The following is a 25300-nucleotide window of genomic DNA, read 5'->3' on the forward strand; positions in this document are numbered from 1 at the left end:
TCCATACTGTTTCCATAGTCACTGTACCAGTTTTCATTCCCAATAGCAGTGCCAGAGGTTTGGTGGCTTTTTCTCCACATCCTTGCCAACACTTGTTTTTTTTGTTTTTGACTTTAGCCATTCTGACACGTGTAAGGAGATATCTCACTGTAGTTTTGATTTGCATTTCCTGGTTGGTAAGTGATGATGAATACCTTTTCATGTGTCTGTTGGCCATCTGGATGCCTTCTTTGGAGAAATGTCTGTTCTTGTCTTCTGCCTGTTTTTATTTGGATTATTTGTTTTTTGGTATTTGTTTGTACCCCAAAACATCGTATTTTAGATACTACTCCTTCATCAGAAATGTCATTTGCAAATATCTTCTCCCATTTGGTAGGTCATCTTTGAGTTTTGTTGATTGTTTCCTTCACTGTGTAAAAGCTTTTTATTTTCTTATAGTCTTAACAGTTTATTTTTGCTTTGTTTCCCTTGCCTGAGGCAACATATCTAGACAAAAGTTGCTATGGCTGATGTCAGAGAGGTTACTGCCTGTGTTCTCTTCTAGGATTTTTATGGTTTCAGGTCTTACGTTTAGGTCTTTAAGCTACTATGAATTTATTTTTATGTATGGTGTAAGAAAGTGGTCCAGTTTTATTCTTTTTCGTGTTGCTGTCCAGTTTTCCCAACACCATATATTGAAGAGACTTTCCTTTTCCTCTCGAATATTTTTTCCTGCTTTGTTGAAGATTAATTGACCATATAGTTGTATGACTCTGCAGAGAGTCTTATTTGATATTCACAGAATCCTTATAGGCAGACATTTATCCCCATTTTGGGATTGAAGATACAGAAAAGTGGTAATTAAGATTTGATTCCAGAACTCTGACTTCAAAGCTCACATTCTTAATCACTCTACTTCTGATAGGTAAATGGGATAGGAAATAAAAGATTAAATCTATGCAAAATTAAACCTAAAATTCTAGTTTGCTATTTCAATACTTTTTCTAGGCTATCAAATTATGTTTTATCAACTTTTTGAAAGTATAACTATTAGTAATTCTTTTTTAAGCTCATATGTGTAAATGTTATTTCTACACTTCCAACAATGCCTTATGCATAAAACACACAGTACAGAAGGTTTCAGGGACACCTGGGGGGCTCAGTGGGATAAGTGTACGACTCCTGATTTTGGCTCAGGTCATGATCTCACAGTTCGTGAGTTTGAGCCGCACATTGGACTCTGCACTGACAGCGTGGAACCTGCTTGGGATTCTGTCTCCCTCTTTCCCCCACAGCCACCTTTCAAAAATAAATAAATAAACATTTAAAAATAACTTAAAAAAAAGAAGTTTCTATATTTTATCTAATTCTCTGTGTGCTGCTTGACGGAGGGGAAAAATGTATTGGTAAGACTAGGTCTGAAAACAAAAAAGAAGTTCTGTGATACCACTCTTCAAACTATTAAGTGTAATGGAAGCTGAGAACTTGACAGGAGAATATTTCTGCCATAGATTTTACATGCATCTGGATTGATAATGGTCTCAGAGACACTTGTATATTCAAATCTGAAGAAAACAAACTTTTAATTTTTAAAAGAAATGTGTTTTTAATATTTATTTTTGAGAGAGAGAGAGAGAAGACAGAGCACAAGTGGGGCAGGGGCAGAGAGAGAGTGAGACACAATCTGACAGAGCTCCAGGCTCTGGGCTGTCAGCACAGAACCAGACATAGGGCTCAAACTCACCAACCATGAAATCACAACCTGAGTCAAAGTCAGCACTTAACCGACTGAGTCACCCAGGCACCCCCAAAAGAACGGTTTTCAAATGCTAGCAGCAGACAATAAAAAACCTGTTGTGCTGTACCAAGCAGAAAAGAGGATGTCAATAATGGAAAATCAATAAATGCTATTAAGTCCATCTGTGTATTTATGTTCCAATAATAGCATATGTTCACATTAAAATATGCACTATTTACCTAAGTTTAGTTTTTGAAACAAAGTTAAATGAATTTTAAAAATGATAGACTTTACCTCCTTCTCTTTGAACTATGTGGTAGAGGTGGACATTGTGTAGAATACATTCCAGATCATGGTCTGTATAGCCTTTATCATGCATGTCATCCACAGAGTCAGGATAGATGACTTGATCACGAAGACTTCCAAGAGACATGTATGGCCTATAAAACACCAAGCACATAAGAATCCTAGTACAAAGTCAATTTAGTTTACTCAGTGTGACAATCTTGTGGTCTGAAAACTCAAGAGCACATTTTAAATACCATATTTCTAGAGTTATATTTATTACCTGGTGATGAGTATTTCTCTCTCAGGCATGACAGATAATACTCTGTTATGTTCATGTAAAAATCTATTGAGATATAGCCACAAGAAAAGTTTCCATAAGGAATATTTGGATATTTTCAGCACAGAAACACATATCTTGTTTCATTGTATTTTATAAATATTGCTTCTATAATTCATCTGAAATTATTTGAGTTAAATCTTATAAAATCTGAGGTTTTGACTCAGAAATGTGCACAAGCAAAGCTTTCAAAAATACCACTAATTAGCGGGGCACCTGGGTGGCTCAGTTGGTTAAGCGTCCAACTCTTGATTTGAGGCTGTGATCTCAGGATCATGAGATCGAACCCCCCGTCAGGCTTCATGCCCAGATTGAGATTCTCTCTCTCCCTCTTTCTTTGTTCTTCCCTTCTTACACTCTATCCCTCTCTCTGAGAAAGAGAAAGAGAGAGAGAGAGAGAAATGCCATTAGTAATAAAAGGAGTGCAAATTAAAACTACACTGAGTTTCTTACTTTTCAGATGGTAGAAGTTCAAAAACTTGACAACTCACTCCCCACTTCTGGCAATTTACCCTAAAGATATACTTCAAAAATTACAAAAATAAAAGTCTGTAAGGTTATCCATTACAGCATTATCCACAATTGCAAAATATTGAAAACAAACTAAAAGCCCATACAAAGGAGACTGAATAAACTATAGCACCTACACTATGGAGCTGTCAAACAGGATGTGGGCTGTCTCTATAGAGTGGCTTTCCAAAACAGAATTTTATGTGGAAAAGCAAAGTGCAGAAGTAGATGTACAGCAGGGTTTCTCAGCAGCAGCGTTATGAATATATGGAAACAGTAATTCTTTGTTGTTGAGGGCTCTCTCATGTATGTAGATGTTTAGCAGCCTACCTCATCTCAACCTATTAGATGTCCTTTCCCCCCAAAAAGTCTCCAGATATTGTCCCCTACAAGACAAAACCATCTCCATTTGTGAACCACTAATATACAATATTCTATCTATACAAAATGAAAGAAAAATGAGAAAGTATACATTTATCTGATTACATTCATAAAAAGGAAACACAGTAAATCAGAAACTAATAAAAGGAAACACAGTAAATCAGAAACTAATAAAATTGGCTACCTACTAGAGATTGGAGAAACAAGGCAGAATTAATAGGGGAGGGAGTGGCCTCTCTAAGTATCCTTTCTATAAATTTTACTTTTAGAATCATGTTAAAATGTCATTGTTCAAAAAAAGAAGCCAGTAAGGGTGAAGGAAGAAACCTTAAAATTAAGTACAAACAGAAACACATGAACTGAATGGTATATCAAATGAATAACAACTACAAGGAAGGGGGAGGAGGTAACTTGTGCTGGGCTTGTGCTTGGCTACACAATTTCAGTTGAAGACCAAAAGAACCACAAAGAAATCTTGAACCTTATTTGGCAAGTTTCTTGTTGGTAATAATGTAGGTGTAACAATTCTGAATTATTTTACCTATGTTGCAGGATTGACCAAAGAAGTAAACATTTTAATAATATTAGGAGCTAGGGTTCTCACTCTGGAACGAAGAAGATGCAAATATGGAAGGTGAGAAGGCAAGAAAAAACTGTAATATTTAATTTGAATTAGTGTCTGTATAAATTCATGCTTTAAACAAATCTTTTTCCTGTTCTGTCCATATTATGTCCTATAATACCAGGTATGTGTCCTGGTATTATCCTCTGAGGAGGAAACAACATCATTTACGTACTCTAGTGAGTTGAACTGTGGACCAAAGAAGATATGCCTGAAGACCTAAACCCCAAGTACTTGTGAATATGACCTTATTTGGAAAAAATGGGTCTTCACAGATGTAACTAGGCTAGGGATCTCCAGTTGAGATCATCCTGGATTAACCAGATGGGCCCTAAATCCAATAGTTGCCCTTACAAGCAGAGGAGAAACACAGGGAAGAAAGTTATGTGAAGACGGAGGCAGAGTTTGGGGTTGTGCTGTCACAGGCCAAGGAATGCCTGGCATGACCAGGAACTGGAAGAAGCAAGAAAATATTCTACCCTAGAGCTTCCTTAGGGATGGTAGGCCTGCCAACACCTTGATTTTGAACTCATGACCTCTAGAATTATGAAAAAATACATTTATATTGTTTTAAATACCAAGCTTTTGGTTACCCAGCAGAGCTTGGAAATAGGTAGTATTCTTGCCCCTCCCTCCCCACAAGGAAAACAATAACAACAAAAAGTGTAATCTGAATCATTGCATCAGGAAACTACCAGACAAACCTAATTTGAGGGACTTTCTTAAATTAACAAGAAAAGTTCCTTCACTCTATGTATATAACTGTCATAAGAAAAAAATAAAAACAGAGAAGCTGAGGAGGTGAGATTAAAAGAAACTAGAGCAACATGGCAACTAAAATGCAAATAAATTGTGAAAAAAGTTATTATAAAGGATAGTTTTATGATAACTGTAAATTTAAAAATTGAAAATTTAAATATGGGAAGTTGTTGGGGCTCCTTCAAAGGACATGACTGCTGGTTGACCATGAGCTAGAATGGGACAGTCGAAGGCTCCTCACCCCCTCGCATGTGCTTGGGATGTGTGCTCTGCCTATCATTCCCACAGCTGGAGCCGTTTCCAAGGAAACAGCATGAGAGGGTAAGGTGTTATTGGGACCATCTGGATGCTATATGTGATTAAATCCAGTTACGGCTTCTACATAATAAGCTTAAGATCCTGGTGGGTGAGTGCTGAGATCCACTCATCTTGTAGCTGCCCAGACAAGCCTCATGTGGTATGTTCCCTTGCTTATTAAACCTGCCACTTGCAAATTAGGAATGGTCTCTTCTGTCTCCTTTTGCCTCCAGGGACAGGGGCCAGTTTGTGAACCAACAAAAGTATAGATTGGTATAGATAATTATACCAATGTGGATTTTCATGGATTTGATCATTGTACTATGGTTATGCTAAAGAATATCTCTGCTCTTTGGAAATACACCCTGAAGTAGTTAGGAATGAGGATTTATGATTACTGCAACTTATTTTTTAAAGGGGAAGGGTGCAAGAGAAAGCGTTGAAGATTTTAAATGTAAATATATGTTTGTAGGTCACTCGTCTAACTATTTTCCCATAATATGCAAATGATTTAGTTGAAGGACAGATAACACAAGGTTATTTTACAAAAGGTTTAAATAATATTTGAAATAAAACTATTTATATTTTAATGATATGTTTATACATTCATGTAAATATTTTCAATGGGGTCTTTAAAATATAGGAATCGCTGGCTATATTTTAAAAATTGAGGGGCACCTGGGTGGCTCAGTCGGTTAAGCCTCCGACTTCGGCTCAGGTCATGATCTCGCGGTTCGTGGGTTCGAGCCCCGCGTCGGGCTCTCTGCTGACAGCTGGCTCAGAGCCTGGAGACTGTTTCAGATTGTGTCTCCCTCTCTCTCTGACCCTCCTCTGTTCACACTGTCTCTCTCTCAGAAATAAGTAAAAATATATATAAAAAATAAAAAATAAAAATTGAGATATAATTCACATATCATAAAATCCACCCTTGTAATGTACACAATTGAATGATTTTTTAATTCTATTCACAAGCTCATCTAACCATCATCACTAATTCCATAACATTTTCTTCACACCAAAAAGAAGCTTCATACCCAATAGCAGACACTCCCCATTCTTCCCTCCTCCCTGCCCCTGACAACCACTAATCTACGTTCCGTGCCCATGGATTTGCCTCTTCTGGACATTTCATATATATGAAATCACACAATATGTGGTCTTTTGTGATGGCCTTTCTGTTAGCATGTTTTCAGATTCATTCATGTTGTAGCAAATCATAGTATTTCATTCCTTTTATGGCTGAATAATATTCCACTGTATGAATATGTCACATTTTGTTAATCCATTAATAAGGTGATGGATATTCCAGTTGTTTTCACTATTTGGCTATTATAAACAGTGGCCATACACCTAGGAGTGGAATTGCTGGGGCATATGATAATTCTTTGTTTACTTTTTGGGGAACCACCCAACTGTTTCCTGAAGTGACTACACCATTTCTGGTCACATTTTTTTCTATCATGTCCCTATATCTTCCTCTCTTCTATATCTCTTCTATATCTTCTGCCTTCTTCTTTATCTTTCCCTCTCCAGTCTAACCATAATTTAAAAATAAAAAAAAACATAAATTAAAAATTTGTTTACATTATATTAAGCATTCATATAATGTGACAATATCTTAAGTTAATATCTGGTAATAATAATAGTAGCATAATATAGAAATTGACTATCAGAGTCAATGAGTAGTTTTTCAGCTGGTACTCAGACAAGTTAAGGAAGAAATCCATGGAAACCTTAGTAGGCAGTACTTTTGCTAATTCCCAAAGTAAATTAGAAGCACAGACATATTCTATATGATAGTATAAACCCCAGGCATAATTTGATCTGTAGAACAGCCATGACCCAATATGTAAGGGAGACTACAATGAATAAAATACATCTGAACATTCATTTCACAAGTGTTTCTACAGGATTCTACCATAAGACTTCATTAACTGGTAATATTGGATGAAATCATATTTTATGTCTACATTTCAGGGAAGACAGTATAGAGTCATAGTTGTGATAACTGGCTTTGGAGAGGTGGTTCTGGGCTGTAATTCCAATCTCACTATTTACTAGCAATGTGACCCAAATTCTGAACTAGAACTACCTCATTTGTAGAGTAACTTTATTCCATTTCTTATGAAAACTAAAAGAAGCAGTGGGTTTGTATAATGCTTAAATGAAGCAATGCAGTCAGAACACTTAGAACAGTGTAGGTACACAGTAGGCATTCAATAAACTGTTACAGAACAAAAATCATTTCTATTTAGGCTTAAGTTCTCTACCTATGTGAAAAAGCAACATTTAAAAAAAAAAACAGATGCAAAAAAATTCCTATTTAACCAGCTAAGAGACTTGTGGTTTTATACCACATAGTAAATTTGTATTATTTTCACAAAATTAATAAATAACATGTACCTAACTATGTAAATTTTAGAAATCATATTCTGTTAAATACTCAAGAAGTACTTCTCTTAGTAATTGGAGCACCACTTAGTTCACTGGAGCAAGTTAAAAGGGCCTCAAAGGTATTAATGCATGTAAGGCTTCTACATGCTTTCTTTGTAAGAAGGACTGGGAGGAGAAAATCTTTGTAACTTTTTTAAAAGGCTAATTTATATTATTTATAATTTCTTTATGCTTTTTGAAATATGTCAGTTCTCTTTGATTAATACATAGGGAAATTTATTTCAAAAGTGTTCTTAAGTATAAGACAAAGTAAATTATGTTTTTGCAATGTCAAAGTTTTTACTGAGTTTATAAGTCTAATAACATTTTGAATAAGCACTCTTGAAATGAAAGGCAAAGCAAAACAAGTCAAAACAAAACAAACATGGTGTTTAGCCATGATTTTTAAAATCAATCAATAGGAAATTTAAGCAAAATGCCAAACCATAAACATATCATGATGCAAAATGAGGAACAGCAAACGTGTTCACATAAGTTATTATTTGAGCTATTGGTAATCAAATGATATAACAGAGTACAAAAATTGCTACTTTGAAAATTTATGTGAAGGGAATACAGATGAAATTATATAAAAAATATATGAAATTATATATTTATAAGGATTCAACAAATATTGCTTTATTAAAGTCCCATTTCCTCTCAATTATTGTTTTAAAATCATGTAAAATGGTAAAAATAACACATTCTTTATGTGTTTAATGAGGTACATGACAACTAAGGATACTTTGATAGATTTTATTAATATACTCATTTAAAAATATTATGAAATTATAGTTACCATCAAATTATCTGGAAAAGCTATTTCAAGAAAAGTGGGGATGGTATTGAATGTCTTTGGAAGCATAAGAAATGGAGGCCCTGTATCCAATGTTTATATGGTTAATTTGCATTCAATCCTTTTTCAGCTCAAAGGCTTGGAATTTAACATTTTAAGCTAGCTCAAGTTCCTCTAGTCCTACTAAAGTTATACATAATTGATAAGCACTTAAAGTACCCTTTACTGAACTTTCCTTTCTAGATATATAGACCTATTCAGATTATCTTCTAAATATTTCAAGTGGATCAGTTACCATGTCAGAATGTTATTAGCTTACTTGCTCTGGCCCATCAGAAAAGGGATCCTGCAACATACCTACTAAAAACAACAAAAGAAATAGTTTGCTTATAATAGAATATTTCAAAAAAGAAACACTAACTGGTTTTAATTTACTTTTTTCTAACATTTAGAATCACCTCTATTTGCTGTAGAAAAGATATCGGAATAAATTCATAGGTATCACATTATAATTTAAATAATTATTATTTAAACAATTATCATGATTGTTTTTCTTTGTAATCTGGGATTACTTCTAATGCATGTATATTTAAAACTGTTGGCTATAATAGTAAAATTAAAATTATATCAGATCAAATCCATTCCCAGTGATTATGGCTTTTTATATTTATATTACAAATATCTCAGTGTACATTGATAATTTGTATTCTACTTCCCACTTTTCTGTATTAACATTTAAAAATCTGACAATTTGATTGTTTGGCAAAATATATTAACATTTATTAAGGTTAATACTCATGGTGTATCTATATTTTATTTTTCTTTAATAGAGATAAAACTAGAAAGGAGGAAGGGCGCCTGGGTGGCTTAGTCGGTTAAGCGTCCGACTTTCGCTTAGGTCATGATCTCGCGGTTCGTGGGTTCGAGCCCCGCGTCGGGCTCTGTGCTGACTGCCAGCTCAGAGCCTGAAGCCTGTTTCAGTCTGTGACTCCCTCTCTCTTGACCCTCCCCTGCTCACGCTGTCTCTCTCTCTCTCCCAGAAATAAATAAAACATTTTTTAAAATTTATAAAAAAAAAGTAGAAAGGAGGAGAAAATGTCAAGAATGTTGGCTCTGTCTCTTGTGCTTGGAGTCTCTGGAATGATCACCCAAAATACAAAATGTTTCATAGTCATCTGGAATTTAGTTTTTAACAATATTTATAAAAATTTAACAGCAATATTAACTATATTTAAACATGAGATGTGTTAAATTTAAGAATAAGGTACAGCTAAGTACTGCTGTGTTACCATAGTGATCAGAAGTTAGCAATCTGAAAGCCATAAAGTCTAGCTATTAATAATTCATATAAAGGTACACACTGGAACCAATCATGTCATCAATTTTTTCTCCTGAATAGCAAGAATTAAATTGGAGTCCTCAATGCATAAGTCATTTCTAATATTCTTAAAATAAATGTGTAGCAAAAAGAAAAAATACTCAACTAAAAGGAGATATTAACTATTATTGAAATTATATTTTTAGCATGTTATTTCTAGGTGCCAAAGCAGAGATATGCACAGCCCCTGATGAGCAGGGACTATATTTACTTCCAAGTAATAAGAATAGTGGAATCATCAAACTATGGCTAACGTGATGAGTATGCAATCTTCTTAAAAATCAACTTTAAGAGTATTTATCATTATATTAGATTACCATTTGAAATCCCTGTTATTTGACTTTTTGACCTACAAAAATTCTAATTCCATATGGTGCAACCTAATAATTGACTCATAAATTGAGGAAAACTTACAGATGCAAAGGAAGATTTTTTCCATTATTATTTTCATAAATTAACCCATAGAAGAGTTAAATATGAAAAAATATCCTAAATATTTTACCAAGCAAAAGAGAAATATAGGAAATTGGTTACATTTATAGATTCCTTTGAGACAGTTTTAAAAAACTGAACTGTACCAATTACTACACAGGTAGTACCAAAATGTATAATTTTCAGTTGTCAGCCAGTTGCCCAAAGATATTTATGCAAAGTTTACTTGCTTTTAGTCTAATAGTCATAAAGCAAAGGAATAGAAGTAAATTAGCTACAGCAATATTACTGAGCCTTCTTCACGGCTAAAATAATTTCTTTTACAAGGGACATGTTAAGTTACAAATATTTATCCCCATCATAAAAAGGATTATGTGGCATATCTAGTGCATGCAACAAAATAAATAGTTTGCTTCCTAATTAGTATATGGAGCTAGTATTTTGGCAGTAGAAACCAAATCTATGGAGATGTTCATCCACTCATTTATTCAATCATTCATCAGTGTTCATTGCTCTGTTACAATAAACTATTCTATAGATTCTGTAGATACCACCAGTGCCTTACAGATATGCAGATGCCCTTTCTAGCTTAAAGTCTATAAAGATTTGTTCAGTAGTAACTCAATATGGGCAAAGTCTGTTCTAGTAATAACTCTCACTCCCTAAGCCCAGATTTGTCTAATTTTGAGTCAGCAAGACCACTGTATGTGTAACCGACTGGGTAGGGGGCTCCGTGAGTAGCCCTGAATTAAGCATATCACATTCTTCCTTTATTCTCTTTCAGACCAACATTCCACTTAGGAAATGGTCCGGGTAGCCTGCATCTTACTTAAATAAACATATTCTTTGTCCTTCAGAGGCTCTCCCTATTTATGTTTTTGCACTTAGAGATTCGTTAAGAATCAAAAAGTCTGAAAACTAGAAACCCAGAGGAAAATGGTAATCAAGCTATTTAAACTTGCATTCCCCTATATTCTTACATAGGTCCTTTTCCAGGCTACATCTTCATTTTTAAATCTGAAAACTATGAACATTGGGGTAGCAACATGGATGGACCTTGAGGGTGTTATGCTGAGCGAAATAAGTCAGGCAGAGAAGGACAAATATCATATGTTTGCACGTATAGGAGGATTAGGAGAGACTTGAAGGAGGAACAAGGGGGAGAAGAAGGGCGGAAATGGTGGGGGAAAGGGAGAGAGGCAAACCATGAGAGACTCTTGAATGCTGACAAAAACTGAGGACTGATGGATGTGGGGGGGGGGATTGGCATGGAGGAGGGCACTTTGGGGATGAGCACTGAGTGTTATGTAGAAACTAATTTGACAATAAACTATTTGAAAAAAAAAAAAAAATCTGAAAACTGAGGCAAAAGAAAAGGAAAGCAAGCAAGCAAGCAAGAAGGAAAGAAAAGGAAAAAGCAAAGCAAAGGAAAGCTAGGATCTCACTGAAATTACTTTATTGACTATGAGAGCACTCTCTCTGCCATGGAGAAAGGAGGCAAACTAGGTCTAGCTCCCTCCTCATCTCACATGCCCCTGGTTCTTTAATAGTCATTCTTTGGTTTTTATATGTATGGCTTAAATGGTGGTCTTCTATAGCATAGTTCTTCTATCCCTTCAGATAGGAAATCCTAGCTGTGGGATATATTTATATAGAAACAATTCAAAGGGATGTTCAGATTTTTTTTAAAAAATTGTTTTTAATGTTTGTTTATTCTTTTTAAAATTTTTTATCATTTATTTTTGAGACAGAGAGAGACAGAGCATGAGTGGGGAAGGGTCAGAGAGAGAGGGAGACACAGAATCCGAAACAGGCTCCAGGCTCTGAGCTGACAGTACAGAGGCTGATATGGGGCTTGAACCCATGAACCATGAAATCTGACCTGAGCCAACCAGGTCACTCCAATGTTTGTTTATTCTTGAGAGAGACAGAGACAGAGCCTGAGCAGGAGAGGGGCAGAGAGAGAGGGAGACACAGAATCTGAAGCAGGCTCCAGGCTCTGAGCTGTCAGCACAGAGCCCAATGTGGGGCTCCAATCCACGATCATGACCTGAGTCAAATTTGGATGCTTAACCAACTGAGCCACCCAGGTGCCCCAGGATGTTCAGATTTTTAAGTATTTAAAAAACTCATTTGGCACAACATACCTTAGCCTGCAATGCGGTTTGTCAATGTTGGTGTTATTGGTGTTATTTAAGTGTTTTGTTCATTCTGATTAAACCAAAAATCTGTTCTGATGCAGAAGACAGTCACTTTTTTTTTTTTTACAACATAAAGGTTAAATAATGATCTTTAATGCCATAATGCATTATTAAAATTAATATTTGCTTGTTTTATATCTCTTCAGGAAGTCTGATTTTAAATTAAGGGACTATTTTTAGAAATCATTTAAAATTTTACAGATAAATGGGTTTTAGAAGAATAGGAAAGAATAAAGATAGTCTTTTTTGAATGTGATTTGAATATAGTTTAAAGGCATTTCAGTGTTACACAAGAATATAGTTTCCTTCACATTAACATAAATGAATGACAGCCAGTACCTATGCTAAATTTTATGCTAAAATTGTCTTGGATTGCCCTGCACCCCCAGCCTTATATGGACCTCTGCTTCTAAACAATAGCTTCATATTAGCACAGATTTAGCATTCCAAGCAAACAAGTGATACTGGCAAGGTCAGGCAAGAGAGTAGCTATTTTTCAGAAAAATGTGCCCTGCCACTAGCAATACCTAAGACAAAATGACTTTAGAGTCAGACATACCCGAGTTCAATGTTAGCTGTAGTCATCTGCTTGCAACCTAAGTTTTCTCATCTATAAAATAGGAATACTAACGCCAACTTTATGGGTTTTCATACAGAAAAATTAGAAACCTATAATATGTGTAGAATAGTGACTAATGCATAATAGTTGCCTGACACATTGTAAATTAACAAAAACAAAACAAAAAACAAAGTAATAAGTGCAGAGATACTTACCCTTGCTAAATATGCCCCAGGATCTATCAATTATTTCAAGAGGCCATAAGATTCTCAAATAAAAATCAGTATTAATTCACTTTATGGTAAAAATACATAGGCTAATCAATTATACCTCAATAAAAAAATAAGTAAAAATGCATCAGCTAAATCATTAAAGGCATGTGTGCAAATGCCATCACAGAAAGCATGGACTAAATGCTGGCACTGCTAAAAGAAGAGGTTTCATGTTATAAGCTCATCTGACTAAGTAAAACAATTGAAGAAGACAGAAATTTTTGAAAGTGAATGCAAACTATAAAAGAATCATAGTTTATTATTCCCCATAAATCTGGAACAGTTCTCAGGAGGATTTAATTATTATTATTATCTGAGAAAACATTTAAGGTCAACAATGGTTTATTTTTTTCAATCACAGGTAGATGTTTTTAATGTGATTATTTTGTTAATCTGAAAATAAGAGGCAGGGAATGCAGAGGAATTTATAGCTAGAGATTTGATGAACTCTAACTCTGGCTCTATTAAAGTCTCTAATCTCTTTGAATTTCGATTTAATTATTTAAAAGATTTTATTTAGCATGACTTATGCAGAGCATAATCAGTAAGTACTATTTATACATTAAAAGGTAGTCAGAGGTAACATTGTCTATATTTAATTTTCTTTACAGTCTTTTTAATCATGCTATCATTCTTACGTACAATCAAATTTAGGATTTTTCTGTTTCATTTAATTTATTTTTTAAAATTTTTCTTTTTTAATGTTTTTTTTTTAAATTTATTTCCAAGAGAGAGAAAGACAGTGTGAGCAGGGGAAGGTCAGAAAGAGAGGGAGATACAGAATCCGAAACAGGCCTCAGGCTCTGAGCTGGCAGTCAGCACAGAGCCCGATGCGGGGCTTGAACCCATGAACCATGAGATCATGACCTGAGCGGAAGTCAGACGCTTAACCAACTGAGCCACCCAGTCGCCCCCTGTTTCATTTAATTTAAAAATGTGGTTCATAACTATTTTACTTATTAAGTAGTATTTACATTTAGTCTAGAAGATTAAGCTACATGGTACTTGGATATACTCTCCTAGAATGAAGTAGTAAACAATTACTGAACTGATAAATAAAAAGCTTTTTATAATTTCAGAATATCTCCTGACAAAAGAGAATGAGAAGTAATGAGTATAATAGAAGTTATGCCATCTTCTGTTATATTCTTCAAGGAGTAATTACAGACTAAATTTAACATATAAGATTATATTATATATATAAGAAAAATGTGCCATTTACCCATAAAGAGGATATAAGTTCCTTAGGTGGAAAATAGGCAAATTATAGACCCACAAAGTACCAAAGAACTTTAGAAAATGTTTCAAAGAGGAGTGTCTGGGTGGCTCAGTCAGTTGAGCATCTGACTTTAGCTCAGGTCATGATCTCACGGTTTGTGAGTTCAAGCCCTGCTTCAGGCTCACTGCTGTCGGCTCAGAGCCTGCTTTGGATCCTCTGTCTCCCTCCTCTGCTCTCTCTCTTTCTCTCTCTCTCAAAAATAAGCAACGAATGTTTAAATTTTATTTTAAGAAAAGGTCATTCAAACACCTTCAGCATAAAGAACACTTTAGCACTGCTTAAGGACCTAGGGGATGGGCACTATTAATTCCAATGACGTAATATTAATAGAGGTGAGTCTAATAAATGTTTGCTTTTCTCACTTTGGTGGTATATTAGAGGAAGGGTGGATAGGACAATCTTGCTTAGAAGTGTCCAAAAAGAAAAAGGGTAATTGTTCGTGTACTTCAGTCTGAGGCATTTCTGATCTATTTAGTCATTGAAGAAACATTCAATTCATGACAACTGTTAAAATCCTAATTACTTTCAAAACCCAGGTCAAATAACATACTGTTATATCATGGTTTTCCTCCTTTTGAATATCTACAGCGTTTCTTGCTTTTCTTGAGGCACTTATTACTACTTTTATTGACATTGATTTCATGTTTTTATTTATAATCAAATTTAACATAAGCTCTACATTGAGAGCAAATATGTCTTACTCATTGTCTATCCTGCACAGTATCTTATAGCAGAACTTTTAAAAACACTTATATTTTAAAAAAAGAGTAGAGTATTGACAAAGAATAATATACATTAATGTTCCTAAGATATGAAGTATAATATCCTAGCCATTCTATACCTTTTTCCTGCTTTTTTTCCTGTTTTCTCTTTCTTTTAAAAAATGTTTAGTCAAACAAATCAAACCTTATAATACAGTCCTTCTCTCACTTTCCTAACCTCTTACTTCTCAAACTCCAAAGTCAAAGGTAGACAAAAATTTGCACAAGTTATCTTTTCATACACAATTATGGGAAGTCTGAATCTATTTCAGATCTGTTGAATGCTAAGTATTAAGGCATAAGGGTTTAGTAGTAAAAACATCATGGTTAAAATTTCTGTCCCAAGATATTTCTACCAAAGAAGGATAGTGAGAGCAAAAGCTCTGGGAACAGAATTACATAGTGTGTTGGTGTCCGACTGGAGACTATTTCTGAGAAAAGACATGTGATGTATACCAACGGTCCTCTGGATGATTAAAAAGAAAAAAAAAAGTAATATAAAAGAAGCCAAGATTTTGTTACCTTTTGTTAATAAACAATTATTTCTTATGTCTTTCTTCCCTCCCTTCTCTCCATTCCTTCCCTCTTTGTTCCTCTCCCACTCCTTCCTTCCCTCTCCTCACTCTCTGTGCCCCCAAACCCCATGAAAATGTTTCAGTTTCCCATTTAGGTGAATGTTAGCATATAATACTGTTTTGTTAGCTGGTGAACTAAACAAGTAAATGATTGGGTTTTGAGGTTTTAGTGGCTGAAGATATAGAGATGTAGTACAGAATTACTACATGACTAATGGGTCATAAATTAGTGGATTGGTGAATGCAAAAGTAGATCACAAATCCACCTTAGGTATTTGGGAACATTAATGAAATAGAATGAGAGGAAGCTGTTTATAAACTAATTTATCTAGCACAATTTTTATTTGTATTCTTGAACTAAGATTTTTTTTTATTTGGTTCTCATTATTAACATTGTTTAAGTATTAGAAGACAGTAACTGGGATGATATTGAGGAGATTTCACAATTTCTTAGGAATTCAGGTTTCCCAGCTTGCAAACTGAGCCACAGTAACATTCTCTGAAGATGTAATTTAAAATATGAGTGTCCTGGGGTGCCTGGGTGGCTCAGTTGGTTAAGCTCCCAACTTTGGCTCAGGTCGTGATCTCACGGTTCATGGGTTCGGGCCTCACGTTGGGCTCTGTGCTGATAGCTAGCTCAGAACCTGGAGCCTGTTTCAGATTCTGTATCTCCCTCTCTCTCTGACCCTCCCTTGCTCACACTGTCTCTCTCATCATTAAAAGTAATTTTATCTTGATTATATACCTTCTAGAAGTATAAAATTTTAAACATATATACAAAATTTCATATTTCTAGAGGATATATAATCAAGATAAAACGACTTTTAACAGTAATTATTTTAAAACACCTTTAGCCTTAAAAAATAGTTTTAGTTTCATGTCTCCTTAACTAAGCTGCAGTTGACCTTTTGCTTAGTCAACAGTAAATATCATATCTAAGAACAAGTTTCTCAGTGATTTATGTTTGTTGCAAAATAACATAGGGCTCTCTGAGGGCAAACACTGGGATTTATGTACTTTCTTTTTTTCCCACTTTTTAAAAATTTGGTAAAGTACACATAACATAAAATTTGCCATCTTAACCATTTTTTATGGGTACAGTTCAGTGGCATTTTTTTCCAGCTTTCCTGAGATAAAATTGATGTACAACATTGTGTAAGTTTAAGGTATAAAAATGTTGATTTGATGTACTTATATATAGCAAAATGATGATCGCTGAAGTGTTACCTGATGATTTTATCACTTGACATAATTATCATTACTTTATTATGGTGAGAACATTTTAAATTTATACTCAACAACTTCCACGTATATGTTATTGTTGACTGTCATTACAGCACTTCATAGATTCCCTGAACTTAATCATCTTCTAACTAGAATTTTGTGTCCCTGACCCACATCTTCCCATTTCCTCTACTCTCTGGCTCCTGGTAACCACAATTCTATTCTCTGTTTCTATAAGTTTGGTTTTTTTAGATTCCACATGTAGGTGTTATCATACAGTATTTGTCTTTCTTTGTCAGAATTATTTCACTTAGCATAATGCCCTCAAGATCCATTCATGTTGTCATGGATACCAGAATTTCCTTTTTTCTCTAGGCTGAAGAAGTTTCCAGTGTATACATACCACATCTCTTCTTTCCATTCAACTGTTGATGGACTCTGAGGTTGTTTTCATATCTTGGCTATTGCAAATAATACTGCAATGAACATGGGAATACAGGTATCTCTTCAAGATCCTGTTTTCATTTCCTTCAGTTATATATACCCAGAAGTGGTATTGCTGGATCATATGATAGTTCTTTTTAATTTTGGGGGGAGCCTCCATATTTTCTGCAATGACTAAGCCAATTTACATTCCCACTAACAGTGCACAGGATCCCTTCTTCTCCACATCCTTGCTAATACTTGTTATTTCTTGTCTCTTTGATAACAGTCATTCTAACAGGTGTTAGGTGATAACTCATTGTCAATAAGGTTTGCATTCAGTGATGTTACCACCTTTTCATGTAGCTGTTGGCCATTTGTCTTTGAAAAAAAATGTCTATTCGATTCTCTGCCCATTTTTAAATCAGACTGAGTTTCTGCTAATGAGCTATATGTGTTCTTTATATTTTTTGGATATTAAACCCTTACTAGATAAAAGATCTGCAAATATTTTCTCCCCTTCTATATGCTGATATATTCCCACCTATTGATTTTTGCTTTTGCTGTTTGTGCTTTAGGTGTTAAAGCCAAAAAATCATTCCCCAGACCAATGTCAAGGAGTTTTCCCCTATTTTCTTCTAGGACTTTTATGGCTTCAGGTCTCACATTCAAGTTATCAATCCATTTCAAGTTCGTTTTTGTGAATGGTGTAAGATACGGTTCCAATTTCATTTTTCTGCATGTGGTCATTTAGGTTTTTTTTTTTTTTTTTTTAAACCGTTGTTAAAGAGACTATCCTTTCCTCATTGTGTAGTCTTGGCTCCCTTGTCAAATATTAGTTGACCATATGCAGGGGTTTATTTCTGGGCTTTTGATACTATTCCAATGGTCTATGTCTATTTTTATGCTAGTGTCATACTGTTTTGATGACTGTAGGTTTGAAGTATAGTTGAAATCAGAAGTGCAATGCTTCCAGCTTTGTTGTTATTTCTCAAGATTGCCTTTGTTATTCAGGTCATTTTGTGGCTTCACACAATTTTTAGGATTATTTTTTCTATCTCTATGAAAAATGCAATTGAGATTTTGACCAGAATTGCACTGAATCTATAGATGGCTTTGAGTAGTTTGGACATTTTAGCAATATTAATTCATCCAATCCATGAACTTGGGATATCTTTCAATTTATGTCTTCTTCAGTTCCTTTCATCAAAGTCATATAGTTTCAATATACAGATTTCTCATCCCCTTGGTCAAATTTATATCTAAGTACTTTATTGTTTTCAATGGTATTGTAAATGAGATTATTTATTTCTTTTCTTGGATACTTTGTTGTTAGTGTATAGAAATGCAGTTAGTTTCTATATGTTAGTTTTGTATCCTACATCTTCATTTAATTCATTGATTTGTTCTGAATGTTTTGGTGGAGCCTTCAGGATTTTCTATATGTAAGATCATACCATCTACTAACAAAGACAATTTACTTCTTCCCTTTTGATTTGGATGTCTTTTATTTCTATATATTGCCTAATTGCTTTGGCTAGAAATTCCAGTACTATGTTGTACAAGAGTGGTCAGATTGGGTATCCTTCTCTTGCTCTTGATCTTAGGGACAAAGCTTTCAACCTTTCACTGTTGAGTATTATGTTAGCTGCGGATTTGTCATATATGGCCTTTTATAATGTTGAGGTATATTCCTTATATACCCACCTTGCTGAGAGATTTTGTCATGAGAGCATGCTATATTTTTTCAAATACTTTTTCTTCATCTATTGAGATAATTCTATGATTTTATCTTTTATTCTATTAATGTGGTACGTTACATTTATTGATTTGCATATGTTAAACACATCCCAGGAATAAATCTTGCTTGATCATAGTATGATTCTTCTGATGAGCTGTTAAATTTGGTTTGTTAATTTTATTGAGAATTTTTACATCTATATTGATCTCAGATATTGGTCTATAGTATTCTTATTTTTGTTATGTCCTTATCTTGCTTTGTTATCAAGGTAGTGCTGGCCTCGTATAATGAGTTTAGGAGTGATCTTTCCTCTTTGATTTTTTGGAAGAATTTAAGAAGACTTTCATTAATTCTTCTTTAAATGTTGGTTAGAAATTAGCCAGTGAAACCAACTGGTTTGGGCTTTTCTTTCCTTGAAGGTATTTCATTACTGATTTAATCTCCTTTCTTGTTATTGGCCTTTTCATATTTTATTTCTTCATAATTCAGTCTTGGTAAGTTGCATATGTCTAGGTAGTTATCCGTTTCTTCTAGGTTATCCAATTTGTTGGCATACATTATTCATAATAGTTTTTTTCAGAACATATATATTTTAGGTGTATCAGTTGTAATGTTTCCCCTTTCTAATTTTATTTATTGGAGTCTTCTTTCTTTTTCCCTTAGTCTAGCTAAAGGTTTATCAATATTATTTATCTTTTCAAACTATTACCTCCTAGGTTTGTTGATTTTTTTTTATTGTTCTTTTAGTCTCTATTGCACTTATTTCTGCTCTGATATTAGTTATGTCCTCCCTTCTGTTAACTGTGGGTTTTATTTTTTCTTCTTTTTCTAGTTCATTGAGGCACAAAGTTAAGTCTATTAGAAATCTCTTTTTGTCATTTTTAATACAGGCATTTATTGATATAAATGATCACCTTAGAACTGCTATCATAGCATCCCATATGTTTTAGTTTCTATTTTCATTTGTTTCAAGATTTTTTAATTACTCTTTTGATTTCTTCTTTGACCCATTGGTTGCTCAGGAGTGTGGTATTTAATTTCCACATATTTGTAAAATTTCCAGTTTTCCTCCTATTTTTGATACGTTTCATACTATTGTAGTGAGAAAAAAATACTTGGTATAATTTCAATCTTCTTAAATTTGCTAAAACTTGTTTTGTGTTATCTGATATTCCTAGACAATGTTCCATGCATGCTTGAGAATATGTATTTTGCTGCTATTGGATAGAATATCTGTATATGTCTGTTAGGTCCATTTGGTGTACAGTATGGTTTGAGTCCAATGTTTCTTATTAATTTTCTGTCTGAATGATCTGTTGTTAAAAGTAGGGTACTGAAGTCCCCAACTATTAATGTATTGTGTAATTTCCTTCAGATCTGTTAGTATTTGCTTAATATATTTAGGTCTCCACTGTTGGGTGCATATATACTACAATTATTGTATCTTCTTGATACATTGGACACATTTTCTTTATATAATGACTTTCTTTGTCTCATTACCATTTTTCACTTGTAGTGTGTTTTGCCTGATATAAGCATAGCTACTCTTGGTCTCTTTTGGTTTCCATTAATGTGGAATATCTTTTTTCATCCCTTCACTTTCAATCTATGTGTGTCCTTAAAGCTGAAGTGAGTCTCTTGCAGGCAGCATATAGTTGGGTCTTGTTTTTTTATCCATCCAGTCTCTCTATGCCTTTTGATTGAAGAATTCAATCCATTTACATCAAGGGTAAGTGTTAATAGGCAAGGATACAATACTGGCTTATTGTTTTCTGGCTTTTTTTGTAGTTCTCTGGCTCCTTTCTTCCTCTCCTGCAGCCCTCCTTTGTGAATTGGTGATTTTCAATAGTAGTATGCTAATTCCCTTTTCTTTACTTATGAATCTACTATAGTTTTTTGCTTTGTGGTAACAACCTAACTTCAACTGCATATAAAAACCCTACTCTGGGGCACCACAGTGGCTCAATCAGTTGAACATTCAACTTAAGCTCAGGTCATGATCCCATAGTCGTGGGTTCAAGCCCTACATTGGGCTCTATGCTGACAACTCAGACCTAGAAACTGCTTTGGATTCTGTGTCTCTGTTTCTCTCTGCCCCTCCCCCACTCCCACTCTGTCTCTGTCTCTCAAAAATGAATGATCATTAAAAAAAAAATTTTAACTCTACCCTTTCTTTTATGTTCTTAATATCACAATTTAGGGGCGCCTGGGTGGCTCAGTCAGTTGAGCGTCTGACTTTGGCTCAGGTTTTGATCTTGCGGTTGGGGGGTTCGAGCCTCGCATTGGGTTCTGTGCTGGCAGCTCAGAGCCTGGAGCCTGTTTTGGATTCTGTGTCTCCCTCTCTCTCTGCCCCTTCCCAGCTCATGCTCTGTCCCTCTGTGTCTCAAAAATAAATAAAGCATAAAAATTTTTTAAATCACAATTTATCTCTTTTCATATTGTGTATCACTTAAAGGTTATATGAATTGTAGTTTTTTTTAATATTCTGTCCTCTAACTTTCATACTAATATTTAAGTGGTTAACATACCATCTTATTATAGTATTAGAATATTCTGAATTTGACTATATATTTACCTTTACCAGTGTTGTATATTTTCATATGTTTTCATGTTACTAGTTACCTTCATTTAAGTTTCAAGAACTCCTTTCAGCATTTCTTGTAAGGCAGGTCTAGTGGTAAAGGATTCCTTATGCTTTTGTTTGCCTGGGAAAGTCTTTATTTTTCCTTAATTTCTGAAGGATGATTTTGCTGGGTTATACACTTTTATATGCCTTTGAAATGTCCTGTGTTGCTCAGGTCACAGCTATATTCAAGAACTGTATTTTTTATATTATGTAGGAAATCTGAAATAGCTTAAAATACACACATTTTATATATGATCTTATTTGAATTGAGGGTAGACTTCTATGATAGAATATTTTCCTCATGATTCTAGGCCTTATAACCAAAATAAAACATTAAAAATCAATTTACTTAACACATTAGTGTCTGAAACTTAAACTTTGGCAGGATAATTTAGTTGTCAGATTCAGAAGGTTTCCAAAGAGACTTTAACGCATCTAGAGAAAGAGAAGGATTCTGCTGTCACAAGATGTTAGCTATTTTGTGTTAAATGTAAGAATTCATGACAGTGCTCACATTCAATATTTTCTTATTGCTAACACATTTCTTGATTATCTTATACTTCAAGTAGCTTCCCACTGCTAACATAAATCTTACTTTAAAGTAAAGAACTCCACATAAGTTTATCTGCCTAACTATAACATGTGGTCTAAAAATTAGACCAGAGGGCAGGAAGGTGCAAGCACTTAATGACAAAAGAAAAGGAGTAAGAGAGACATGTGATGGCACCATACTTGATATAACTTTTACATTTGCTCTGGTTCTATACCTCCAGCCTAAGTGCTCTTTAAGGTTCCACAGAAGAGTCTTCTAACACCGTAGGAGGAAGTACTTTGTGATCTCTACCTAACCCAGGGTGATGACAGATGGAAAAGGTGAGGAGGAGTGTCTCTTCTTTGAATTTCATTTCCTCTCGTCTACAACAAATATTCCAGATTCTCTAGTATGACTTTGTATTTAGACATTTCTAAATGCTTATGAGGAAAGATGGTTAAAGACTTCAGAAGAAACCATGTTCCTTTTAAATATTTCTATGCTTACTTTACACTCATTCTTAGAGTAAAAATTTTTAAGATAGTTTCAAATCATTAACAATATAGCATAACAGCAGTAGAGACTATTTTGGCTCTTAAAATATAAGTGAACAATTTTAGAACATATGAATGTACACAGCTTGATGAAGAGATTAGTATACAATCCAAATATTATTTTTTTCTGTGAGAAGAGATAAGATGACAACTAAAGCAATCAAATTATTCTTTCAACTAGCTTGCTATTTCTTGAGATTAACATCTGTAGCCTTTGAGTGCTCATTATATCTAAATAGATGTGGAAATAAAAAGAAGTGGTATTGTCCTGGAAACTGTTATAATCAAAGCAATAATAAAACCTTTTTGGATAACTGAATTTTTATTTCCTTAATAGCTTCACTCAGTGAAAACATGCTTAAAGATTATAAACTGAGGAAGATAAGGAATCAATATAATTCAAAAGAAAAATGAAATGTTCTTGTGTTATAAAATATGTACCTACCTTTGTGGAATGTAGAACATATGTTGGGGAGGCGGTTTATAGAGAACTCCTTCATACACAGGCCAGAGCCCACTTAAAATTCTGAAGAGAGAACTTTTTCCACAACCATTGGGACCAGTTATCAAAAGATGCATTCCTTCTTGTACCTAGAGTAAGAAACAGAATTACACACTGCAATATTTAAAAGTGATTTCATTTGGCAGTATTTAAAAGCGATTCATTCTTTAAAAATTTTCAAACACATGATAACCTAGGACTGGCAAGGATTAAAAAAAATATCAGACTGAGAACATCAAATTTGGCTTTGACTTTTCTCTGATGCTAAAAGCATGATAAAAGAATCCAACTCCAAGCGAAATGGATCTTCTTGGAATGGGCACTGGATTTCCAAAATTTTAATTGAGGTCCTGTCATCAGATACTATACACATGTAGAAACGTAGCCACATGGAAGATAAGAAAGTATAAAATTTTAAATTAACATATATTAAATTTGACTTTATATTAATATTTGGCTAAATTTATACTGAATTCAAATACAACTTTGTTGTATTTGTCAGTTGGAATTATTAGCTATAAAGCAAAGTTTATTCTAAGATCCAGATGTGTAGTTTAATTTTCTACTTCAGCAGTCTGAAATGTTACACAATCACAAAAGCTCATCAGAGAGATGAAATGATTCTAATTCTGTTTTGTTCACAGATGGAGAAAATACATTTACCAAGCCAAGAGAGAGGAAAGCAAGAAGACTGTAATTTAGTTTTATGTCTAGGAATAGATTAAAACACATACATATATATATATATATATAAATCACAGACACACACACACACACACACACATATCACAAGTTATTTATCCACTATCAGTTGGATGCTTCTCTTTAGAATCTTCCATCTTATTTATCATTTAAATTTAAACAGTTAAGTTTCATGAGTTCCCATTCCACCCAATAGGATCAGGGATTTGTCTTACTGTGGTATTTAAAAGGTATTGTAAAAAACAAGGAAAAAGAGCACTTAAAATTTTGCTCTAAGAACACTGATAAGAACGTTTCCAGTAACAAATGATATTTTGTAATCAGTGATTAAAAGGTGAATACAGCATAGGGGGTGCCTGGGTGGCTCAGTTGGTTAAGCATGCAACTTTCACCTAGGTCATGATCTCGCCAGTCCCGAGTTCAAGCCCTATGTCAGGCTCTATGCTGTTAGCTCAGAGCCTGGAGCTGTTTAGATTCTGTGTCTCCCAATCTCTCTCTCTGCCCCTCCCCCACTCGCATTCTGTCTCTATCTCTCAAAAATAAATAAACATTAAAATTTTTTTTTAAAGTGAATAGAGCATCAACGTATGAGAGACAGAAATCTACTGTAGGCTTGTAGATATAGTTTTGTATAAAATGGACACAAATATCTAAGTATCAATGATATAGAATGTGTCATATTTAAAACTCAATGATGAAGGAGAACTTGGGTGGCTCAGTCTGTTAAAGGCCTGACTCTTGATTTTGGCTCGGGTCATAATCTCACAGTTTTTGAGATTGAGCACTGAGACTCTGTGCTGTTAGCCTGTGCAGAGCCAACTTGAAATTCTCTCTCCCTATCTCTCTGCCCTTCCCCCCACCAAAATAAATAAACAAACTTAAAAACAAAACACAAAAACTCAAAGGTGGAAAAACACTATATTACTTGCATTATGTCAGTATAAGGGATCACTTCCATGTCTACACATTGTGTGTAACATAAATTGGAATCTTTTTGTTGAAAGAAGGTGGTGGGAAGAGGAAGGAAGGGAAGGAAAAACGAAGGCTTGAGAAGGAAGTGAAGATAAAGGGGCCAGGGATATATATATAATAAGTATATGTAAAGGGGAAAAAAAGGTTCAGATTTATATTCTGTCTAAATAATTGGACATTTCCTTAGTAAGAGTGAATATTTACCATGTGCCAGGCCTTTTTCCAGGCACAAGGGATACAGTGCTACCCAAGACAAATTTCTGTTCTCATAGAACTTATATCCCAGTGGGAAAGATGGCAGGAAACATGTGAACAAAAATTAAGTAGTGATAAATACTTTTTATAATGGCAAAAGAAGAAAGATGTGTGTGGGAAAGATGGTAGCATTGTGGGGTTGGTGGAGTGTGTGTGCGTGTGTGTGCGCGCG

At 34.4% G+C, this 25300-nt stretch overlaps 1 protein-coding gene across 1 annotated transcript in view; it reads right to left on the reverse strand.

The window, feature by feature from the left end:
- The window catches only part of ABCD2 (ATP binding cassette subfamily D member 2), a 60455-nt gene that overhangs the window by 15571 nt on the left and 19584 nt on the right, over positions 1 to 25300 (reverse strand). Inside the window, exons 6-7 of the mRNA XM_039217665.1 lie at positions 23143 to 23288; positions 2012 to 2157 (exon numbers count right to left, since the gene is read on the reverse strand). Coding sequence (XP_039073596.1) covers positions 2012 to 2157; positions 23143 to 23288 — 292 coding nt within the window. The remainder of the gene's footprint in view (positions 1 to 2011; positions 2158 to 23142; positions 23289 to 25300) is intronic.

Source organism: Hyaena hyaena, unplaced genomic scaffold (genome assembly GCF_003009895.1).
Source record: "Hyaena hyaena isolate Hyena2069 unplaced genomic scaffold, ASM300989v1 scaffold_704, whole genome shotgun sequence".
Lineage (NCBI taxonomy): Eukaryota > Metazoa > Chordata > Mammalia > Carnivora > Hyaenidae > Hyaena > Hyaena hyaena.